A 10,922-nucleotide genomic window follows, 5' to 3' on the forward strand; every position below is an offset into this window, starting at 1 on the left:
GAGCCAAATGCGAAAAAGCTCTACCTCCTTTAGTGGACTTTGCTATCCTAGGTACTGTCTCAGTAATCTGGTTCATTTGACTAACAATAAGAGAACAGGAACTGACTGGAACCTCTTGCTACAAACTTTGCTTAAGAGATCATTTGTCTGATGTCATTTACCTTAAATGCTAAATACAATGTACTTCACCTTAGTTTTTCATGTGATGCTATGTCAGAACATAGGATCAGCATATTTTAAACAGATTCTTACATTTGTAATCCAACAGGTACCATCCCAAAGAGGCACAAAATCACTATCAGGGACCTTTTTCTGGACTGTGCCCAGCCGATGGAATGACCTCCTTATCTCAATTTGAACAGCTGAGACTTTGGCCATTTTCAAAAAATATCTTCAAACACTTCTCCGGTGAGGACGAACCAAAAACTACACACACACACTCACTCACTCTCACTCACACTCACACACACTCACACACATACACACACACACAGTTCTGAGTTCATGTCACACTGATTTTCTCCTCCACCTCATGCTTTGATTTCCCGCCCAGCACCAGATTAACTCGTAATCAATCAATCAATCACTCAATCAGTTTGATATCAAGCACTGGACTATTGATTGAAGTGATTAGCTCTGGATCTCTACGCTACAGTCAGAGAGGAGGAGGATGACTGAGCTTCATCACCCCCCCGTTACCCACGTGTCTGTGCGCCACAGCGGCCGGCGCCTGCGGGAAGCGTCAGGGTTTAACGACACGTCGAGCTCATGCTGAGACTCTGAGACTCATCTGAGATCAATCACCTGCACCAGGATCCGAGGACGCTGAGCGGACGGGAACGGGACGTTGTGCATGAAGCTCGAGATGTGCCTGCAGACGGACGGACAAAAGGATTCTTTCATTAACACAATCAATTCAATTCATACAAATAAGTCCTGCCTTTTCCTTTCAATATCCTGCTTCACTCGTATATACGTAATATTACAGACATAAAACAGATGCAGGTTTTCACAAAAAAATACATTCTTAAAGTTATAGTTCGGCCAGAAATTATCATTTTGTCATCATTTTCTTGTTTCAAACCGCTATGACTTTATTTCTCACATGAAACACAAAAGAAGATATTTGGGAGCCAAACAACATTGGACTCCATTGACTTTCATTATATGGACAAAATAATGGAACCTCATTTCTGCCACAAAATATCAAAAAAAAAAAATCAGATTTTTTTTCTTGCAATTCTGAGGTTATATCACACAATTTAGACCTTTTTTTTTTTCAAAACTAAGAATTATGAGATATAAAATAGCAATTGTGAGAAAAAGATAAAAAGTTGCAATTAACTTTTTCATTTTTTATTCCCAAAACAAAAAAAACTCAGTATTGCAAGAAGAAAAAAAATCTGAATTCTGTTTATATCTTGCATTTCAAATTTTTGTCTCTCAGAATTTTGGGAAATAAAGTAGTGATTAAAGATAAAAAGTTGCAATTACATTTATTTTTATTCCATAAAGGGATCTTTTGAGTACCAGTGTTCTTTTTACATTTATTAAAATGTGTTTTTTAGAGCTAAAATATTAAATATCAAAATAAATAAATTATCAAAAAGGACGTTTCTTGTGAATTTGTTTATTGTAAGTAAAAAAATATTTTTAAAATCCTTAACAACATCCATCAACTAAATCAACTTGATTAAAAAAAGACCAAAAACCCCAAAGAATGTGCCGTTCTTGAAACATCTGGGATCAAAACCTTTAATTTGTGCTTAATTATTTTAACCTGCCGACAGTAAATAAAACAAGCAGTTATACAGATCTGAAATGGTTTGAATGGTCAAAAAGGTAATGAATGTTTCAGTCACACAGGTTTGAACGTGTTCTGGTGTGAGCATCACTCACTTCTCCAGCGGCAGCACATGCGGTCCAGAGATGGAGTACCAAACCATCAGCTGCAATGCAACGCTACACTGAGCAAACCTTTGATCAAAAACACAGTAAAAATAGTGAAATATTTTTACAATTTAAAATAGCTGTTTTCTATGTGAATCTCTGTTAAACTGTAATGTATTTCTGTGATCAGAGCTGTATTTTCAGCATCATTACTCCAGTCTTCAGTGTCACATGATCTTCAGAAATCATTCTAATATGCTGATTTGCTGCTCAAGAAACATTTCTGATTATTATCAATGTTGAAAACAGTCGTGCTGCACAATATTTTTGTGGAAACTGTGATACATTTTATTTTTCAGGATTCACAGATGAATAGAAAGTTCAAAAGAACAGCATTTATTTGAAATAGGAATCTTTTGTAACATTATAAATGTCACTTTTGATCAATTTAATGCATCCTTGATGAATAAAAGTATTAAGTCGTCGGGCACTAGCATGCAGAGAACTGGACGCTGATCTGGTTGTTATTGGTGTGAACGGGTCATAAGCTGTGAGCAGACGGACCTTGTCTCCGGAGGCACTGGTCAGGACAAACGTGGAGAAGATGGGCAGCTGGTATTTAGTGTTGAGCGGCCAGCTCTCCACCGTCACTCCCATCGGCAGACAGAAGACCGGAACAGAGTCCGGCAGCGGAAACGACTCCAGATCCTCCTCTGGATAGCGACTGATCAGACCTGAACACTCACACACACACACACAAGCTTACAGACTGCAGATGCACACACAGTATATATAGTGAGTGAGTGAGTGTGTGTGTGTGTGTGTGTGTGTGCGTGTGTGTGCGTGGACTAAAAAAGCAGAAGAGGGAGTTCACAACTGATGGTGTTTTCTGAAGTGTGTTTCAATAGGAAGGAGAAGCAGATGTGGACATAATTACAAGCTCAGCGCTCGTTTAACACACACTGAGACAGATTTAAATCCACTGCATACCAACACACAGCAGAGTGCTAATGTTTAGGTCAGTAAGATCTACTAATGTTTCTGAAAGAGTCTCTTCTGCTCATCAAGGCTGCATTTATCTGATCAGAAATACAGTAAAAAAAAAGTGAAATATTATTACAATTTAAAATAGCTGTTTTCTATGCAAATATGATATATAAGTAATCTGTAAAAATGTTAATTTTCATTTTAATTTTTTCCATTTTAAATGAATTATAATTGTTTTGTTATAATTTATTGCAATTTTATTTTGTTTTATTTTATGTTATTCTATTTTAAGTTATCAAATATACAATTTTTTTCCATTTTAAATGAATTATAATTGTTTTGTTATAATTTATTGCAATTTTATTTTGTTTTATTTTATGTTATTCTATTTTAAGTTATCAAATATACAGTAAAATTATGAAATATTATTACAATTTTAAATAATTGCTTTCTATTTGAAAATATTTTAAAACGTAACTTATTCTTGTGATAGCAAAGCTTAATTTTTAGCAGCCATTACAGTGTTGGATTTATTTGACTGAAATATCTTTTGTAACATTATAAATGTCTTTACTGATTAATTTAATGCATCCTTGATGAATAAAAGTATTGAAAAAAAATCATACTGACCAGTGTAAGTTGTTTGATATGGAGGTAACAAACCAATGAGTGCTTAAAAAATAAAGCTGAGAGAAACACTCGATCATCTGAGTGAATCAGTGAGTCAGTGAATCAGTGACTCAATGAATCAGTGACTCAATGTATCAGTGAATCAGTGACTCAATGAATCAGTGACTCAGTGAGTCAGTGACTCAATTAATTAGTGAGTCAGTGAATCAGTGACTCAATGAATCAGTGACTCAGTGACTCAATGAATCAGTGACTCAGTGAATCATCACCATGCCGGTGTTGAGGTTCTTGTCCACTCTGCAGTAGGTGTGCGGCGCCGTCTCGCCCTTGCTAGGCATCAGCAGCGAGATCTCAGTGATGCCCAGCGTGTTCAGCGCCTGTGAGTCCGGCGCTCGGCGGAACATCAGGAAAGTGCGGTGCATCGTGGGACCGCCGGAGCTCAGGCTCGCAGAACGACTGTACGGAGTCGTCTCGATCACCTGCCATCCCGACCGGACCGGATCCTTGCCCTCGTACAGAACACTGACACAAACACACACACACAAAACACATCCATCAGTCGACGTGAACGAGCCGCTTCTCATATCTGACACACACAGGACTAAATGATCAAACTCTGCTGTTAAACCTGTTTCACACTCGATCTACATTTTTGCTCAGTTTGAGTCTCTGAATAAAACTGAGCTCTATGTTCTCACTGTATCAGACTATATGAGCCATTAAAGCCTGATGGATCAACAAAATCACACATGCAAACTTTTTCTAAATGTTGTCTAAAAGGTTGAATGGTCTATTTCCGGTGTGTTCTCTCACCCGAGCTCGACGAGGGGCGGTTTGTCGTGTCCTCTGCGGTAGCACAGGAACATGTGTGTGTTGTTGAGCAGGCCTGCGCTCAGCTCCGCCGGATGGCCTGCTTGGGTCTTCTCGATGCAGGTGAAGCCCTCAGGAACGTCTTCCCCGAGGCCACGGGCGATCACGGCCAGATCAGTGACGGGCTGCAGCGCTCGCACGCCCCTCTGCTGACCCTCCTCGTCCAGCGGAGACGAGTCGCCTGCCAGACCCGCCACCACGAAATAATCCACCAGCTGAGGACAGCGCTCCTCCGTCATCACGCCAGTCTAAATGCCACTGACACACACACACACACACACACACACACACACACACAAAACTCAATTTAAAACTTTTTAATTTAACTTAATGGTTAAAAGTCAATTTTAACAACTGAATAATTTAATAACATTTTCACAATGATAGTGCTCTATGAAATCCATTTTATTACTTTTCCCACTAAATTCCATGTTTTAGTTTTAAAACGGGACGAAGGGGCGCTGCTTACTGTTTGCAGGTTCGGTGTTCTGTTACGATCTGCCTACTGTGTTGGAGCGAGGAGACACGGAGACGGGGGAAAATTTACAAAGGAGTCTTTAATAAACCAAACAGAGTAACACACACGTAGGACAAAGAGTTGACATATAACACCGATCACTGGACTCAAGAAAACACTGGGCTTAAATAACTGGAACCAAACGAGGGAATTAACGAGAAACACCTGAAATCAATGAACACAATCAAACACTGGAGAAACTGGGTCATGGGGAGCAAAACACAAGACAGGAACACAGGGGCAGTCCAAGGGCATGACAGTTTTAATGTTTTATTTAAATTTTAACAATAAAAATTGTCTAATCAATTCAATTTGTAAATATTTAACAATTTAATAATTTATTAAAATTTTAACAATAATAAGGCCCAATGAAATCCATTTTATTTTTCATTTTATTTTATATAAAAAATTCCATGTTTTCTGTTTTTATTTTTTCTGGATTCCATTTTAATGGTTTACTTAAATTTTAATAATAAAAAAGGATGTCTAATAAACTAAATTTGTAAATGTTCAACAATTATATAATTTTATTAAAATTTTATGAAATGTGTTTTATTTTTTCAGAAGTCTGTTTTAATTTTTCTAGATTCAATGTTTATGATTTAATACAAATGAAATGATCAAAAACGCTGGTAATCAAATGAATGCATGAAACTATAACAATTTAATTAATCTTGTAAAATGAGGTTTATTTTTTAAATTAAAACATGGAAAAAAAATTATATTCACACACACTTGTTCATATCAGCATATGATTCAGTGTACAGCCCTCCTTTTGATTCATTCATCCAAAATTTGTCTAATTCAGTGACATTTCGTGACAGGAAGTGCACACTGTCAGTGCGTTTCCTGCTCATCTGTCTGACGTGTGTCCCGATGGGGTCAAAGGTCAGCGCGCAGGTGACGCGTGATGACAGACTCTCTGCATCCGTCACACTCACATCTACAAACACACCTGTCGCCATGGCGACCGGCTCAGGACCGGACATCCCCTGCTGGAAATTAACCAGGTTAACTCACCGCTGTTAGACGGGACTGAACCACATCAGTTCGGATCAGTCTGGTTCTGACAGACGTCTGCAGAATCAGTGTCGTCTGTTATCAGATCAGATCATGAATGAATGAGAGTCAGTGAAGATCAAAAATACAGAAAAAAACTGTAATATTGTGAAATATTTTTACAATTTCAAACAACCATTTTCTATGTGAATATCTGTTAAACTGTAATGTATTTCTGTGATGCACAGCTGTATTTTCAGCATCATTACTCCAGTCTTCAGTGTCACATGATCTTCAGAAATCATTCTAATATGCTGATTTATTATCAATGTTTATTATCAATTGCTGCTTAATATTTTTTTTTGAAACTGTGATATTTCAGGATTCTTTGATGAATAAAAAGTTTTTAAAAAAACAGCATTTATTTAAAGTAGAAGTCTTTTGTAACCATATACACGACCGTTCAAAAGTTTGGGGTCAGTAATTTTTTTTTATTTTTTTTAAAGAAATTAATACTTGTGTTAAATTGATAAAAAGTGATAATAAAGACTTATATTGTTAGAAAAGATTTCCATTTTCAGTAAATGCATTTCTTTGGAACATTTTATTCATCAAAGAATCCTGAAAAAAAGTAACTGTTTTCAACATTGATAATAAATCGGAATGATTCTGAAGGAAAAATGTCCGGCTGTAGAAACTTAGTTCTCTCCATCAGTTGTTGATTGGATGTTGAGATATGGGCGTGGCACTCAAAATGTAGGCGGAGCTAAATGCATTGGACTGTAAGAAAGGGGCGGGGTTTAAGCAGAACACCAGCATATCAAACTAATAGTTGAGCACATACATCTGGAATCTCTCGGGAAAGTAAACAAGCATCTGTAGATCAACAACCATGTGTATATACAGGAATATATTCCCAATGATGTACTTGTATAAAAATCATATCCAGAGTAAAGCTGAAACAGAATCTGGTGTGCATGTAAACTCAGTCAGTGACTCATAAAGAGCATGAAGATGCTTCTGAATCATGAACGATAAGTCTCTGTCTACATGAAGTTCACTGATGTGAGCAGAACCTGTTCCACATCAAACTCACTCACAGAACGTGAACTACGCAGCTCTGAATCCATTCACACACCGCCGGCAGATCGCTGACACAGAAAACAGGAGGAGAGACTGAGAGGATTGATTTATAGTGACTGAAGGACTGATGCAGGACACACAGCAGAGCTGAGCGCTCTTCACTGACCCCAGAACAGTCCTGAGTAAAGATCTGAGCTGGAGCTTCAAACCACAAACACTGAACCAGCCGCAGGTCGATGCACACGGTCTGTGCTGTTCACAATGAGATAATCGATGCACACTGCAGTATATACCTGCATACTGGTGACTAGTTTTGCTCTGTTGTTCTGCTCAGTATAGCAAATGTAGTAGGTCGTACAGAGTACACACTGAAAAATAGTATGAGTAGTATGTGTAGAGTGAGTGGTGTTAATATAGTGATAATATGAGACGTCTGAGTAGCGTGTTTAGTGTGAGTAGTATGTATAGTGTGAGAAGTAGTATGGGTAGTATGTGTAGTATTAGTATAGTAGTATTAATATGTATAGTATGTGTAGTGTGAGTAGTGTAGTGTGTATAGTATGTTCATGTGGAGTTTAAGCAGTGTGAGTAGTATAGTGTGTATAGTTTGTATAGTATGTGTAGCTTGACTAGTACGTGTAGTGTGAGAAGTATAAGTAGTATGTGAAGAGTGAGTAGTATAATGAGTAGTGTGAGTAGTATGGGTAGTGTGAGCAGTGCAAGTAGTATAGTGTGCAGTTTGTATACTATGTGTTGAGTAGTATGTGTAGTATTAGTATGTATAGTAGGTGTAGTGTGAGCAGTTTAAGTAGTATAGTGTGTATAATGTGTAGTTGGTGTAGTGTAAGTAGTGTGTGTAGTAGTGTGTATAATATGTGCAGTGTGAGTAGCATATTGTCTATTGTATGTGTAGTATGTGCAGTGTGAGTAGTGTGTAGTATAATATATAGTTTGTGTAGTATGTGTTGTGTGAGCATGTGTGAGTAGATTGTATAGTGTGTATAGTATTGTATGTCTACTTTGTGTAGTGTGAGCAGTATGGTGTGTATAATTTGTGTATAGTGAGCACTGAGTAGTATTTGTAGTATGTGTAGTAGTGCGAGTAGTATAGTGTGTATAGTATGTGTTGTGTGAGCACTGTGTGTAGTGTGAGCAGTTTAGTGTGTATAGTATGTATAGTATGAGAAGTATAGTATGTGTAGTGTGAGAAGTATAGTGTGCATAGTATGAGCAGTGTGAGTAGTGTATTGTGTAGTAGTATAGTGTGTACAGTATGAGTAGTGTTAGCGGTGTGAGTGGTGTAGTGTGTATAGTATGAGCATTGTGAGTGATGTAGGGATATGCCGGTATCAAATTTTCATGTTGCGATTAATTGCTAATGCTTTTATCACGGTATCCACGATAACAATATCGTGCATATTCATTACCGTGATATATCGCATTACCGAATACCGGCACAAGTCTAGAGTGGTGTAGTGTTTATAGTATGAGAAGTGTGTGTAGTTTGAGTAGTGTAGTGTGTAGTAGTAGTAGTAGTGTATAGTGTGAGCAGTGTGAGTAGTGTAGTGTGTATAGTATGAGTAGTGTGTAGTTTGAGTAGTGTAGTGTGTAGTAGTACAGTGTGTATAGTATGAGTAGTGTGAGCAGTGTAGTGTGTATAGTATGAATAAAGTGTATGTTTGAGTAGTGTAGTGTCTAGTAGTAGTAGTAGTAGTATAGTGTGTGTGTGTGTGTGTGTGTGTGTGTGTATAGTATGAGTAGTGTGAGTAGTGTAGTGTGAATAGTATGAGTAGTGCGTATAGTTTGATTAGTATAGTGTGTATGAGTAGTGTGAGCAATGTAGTGTGTGTATAGTATTAGTAGTGTAGTGTGTAGTAGCAGTGTGTATAGTATGAGTAGTGTGAGCAGTGTAGTGTGTATAGTATGAATAAAGTGTATGTTTGAGTAGTGTAGTGTCTAGTAGTAGTAGTATATTGTGTATAGTATGAGTAGTGTAGTGTGAATAGTATGAGTAGTGCGTATAGTTTGATTAGTATAGTGTGTATGAGTAGTGTGAGCAATGTAGTGTGTGTATAGTATTAGTAGTGTAGTGTGTAGTAGCAGTGTGTATAGTATGAGTAGTGTGAGTAGTGTAGTGTGTATAGTATGAGTAGTGTGTATAGTTTTGAGTAGTGTGATAGTTTGATTAGTGTAGTGTGTAGTAGTATAGTGTGTATAGTATGAGTAGTGTGAGTAGTGTAGTGTGTATAGTATGAGTAGTGTGTATAGTTTTGAGTAGTGTGAGCAGTATGCGATTGCAAACACAGCCTGAGGCCGCAGTTCATCATCACTCACCCTGAATGAAAGCGTATCGGTCAGAGGAATACTTTCGGATGAGTTGGGTTGAGCTGCGCGTTTCGGTGGCTGACACACACTACCTCAGGTGTCTTCAATCGAAAACTCCACTTCCTGTTTCAGCTCATCTTTGAGCTGAGGATGCGTTTCCTGTCCGCGCTGCTTTTAGCTCTTTCTAAGCACTTTCAACACTCACTTCCTCAAACGCATCAGCTGCACAACACAAGAGTTTCCCTCGTTCATCTCAGTTCATCTGCAGCTGCGTGGAATATCATCTATAGAAGACGCTCGCGCTGGAGTTCAGCAGTGATTACAGTCTCAGACACACACCCTAACACTAGTGCTGCTGCTGTTAGCACACTTATTCTGGTCAACACTGAGATCACGATTACTTAACACCATCACTCACTCACTTCAGAAACATCACACTTCACAGAACTTTTAAAAGCTGCTCTTTTTTTCAGAACTTTAAATATAATTCAACTGTTACGAAAGTAAATAATGATAAATGTCTTTGAAACAAAAAAATGCACTTTGTAAAAAATTGAATTTTTTTTTTAATGCATTGTATTTTCAGAGCGTGCATTTTGAGGCTGAAGATCAACATGGTTGCATATTTATGTTGTGAATGTTAATATTAATAATAACGCATAATTGAAAATTTAGTTCAATTAATCGCCCAGCTCAACTTCAGACGTCACTATATTCACTATATAACAGCAGATCAGATCAAGTGTGTTATTGATTAAATGGCAGTGTTTGACCTGCTGGAGGTCAGAGGTCAGTACAAAATGATCTTGTGTTTGGTACCTGAGCCATTAATGAGGAAGTACACGAAAATACCATGGTATTACTATGGTTATGTCTGATATGGGTTTTCTGACAGCTGATGATATCTATTATTAATACATCAATATATAATTATATATATTATCAATCATAGCTATCTATTATTGAGCAGTTGACTGATCTACAATAATTTACTCAAAAACTAAAAATTCAATATATTGCAAATATTTACACAAATTCAGAAATAAAATGCCATTCTGGTACCATGTTTCCGATTCATTCATGAACATAATTTTACATATTTTTGGGCATGTGCAGTTCAATATTATGAATAAAAGCAAATCTGTTAGGTCAGTCATGATCGAAAAGTAATTCTGCTAGCGTACAATCCGAGTCCTGAAGCAAAACCGGTTCAGACCCGCTTCAGAACGACCGACGGTCCACACACACACACACACACACACACACACACACACACACATGATCTCATGACTGATTGTACTAATAGCACACAGGATGTCCCATGATGGTTTTCTTGAGATAATTGAACTGCCCCTCACAGGAAGCTGCTGTATTTCCGTTCGTTCACACTAATTGATGCATGACATGTGTGTTTCCTCATCTACGACTCTCATATTGCCTTAATTTGCTCCTTCAACCGTAGATCTCTGATTCACACTAAATCAGCCAGACAGGATAGAAAAATCAAGAGATAGAAACTACATTTACATTTCCTGAATGAACCAGCAGTGATGGCAGGGAACCAAAACACTCACACACACACACACACACACACACACACACACACATGGTTTTCAGTGCA

The 10,922-nt window shown here is 37.6% G+C and overlaps 1 protein-coding gene across 1 annotated transcript in view; it reads right to left on the minus strand.

Annotated features, from left to right (window-relative positions):
* dennd4b (DENN/MADD domain containing 4B) overlaps positions 1 to 10,922 on the minus strand; it is a 55,359-nt gene that overhangs the window by 33,942 nt on the left and 10,495 nt on the right. The window contains 6 exon segments of the mRNA XM_016559001.1: positions 805 to 871; positions 1,900 to 1,967; positions 2,341 to 2,659; positions 3,356 to 3,393; positions 3,777 to 4,029; positions 4,321 to 4,635. Coding sequence (XP_016414487.1) covers positions 805 to 871; positions 1,900 to 1,967; positions 2,341 to 2,659; positions 3,356 to 3,393; positions 3,777 to 4,029; positions 4,321 to 4,616 — 1,041 coding nt within the window. The 5' untranslated portion in view covers positions 4,617 to 4,635.

The sequence above is a fragment of the Sinocyclocheilus rhinocerous genome, unplaced genomic scaffold, assembly GCF_001515625.1.
Source record: "Sinocyclocheilus rhinocerous isolate Xijiao unplaced genomic scaffold, SAMN03320098_v1.1 scaffold828, whole genome shotgun sequence".
Lineage (NCBI taxonomy): Eukaryota > Metazoa > Chordata > Actinopteri > Cypriniformes > Cyprinidae > Sinocyclocheilus > Sinocyclocheilus rhinocerous.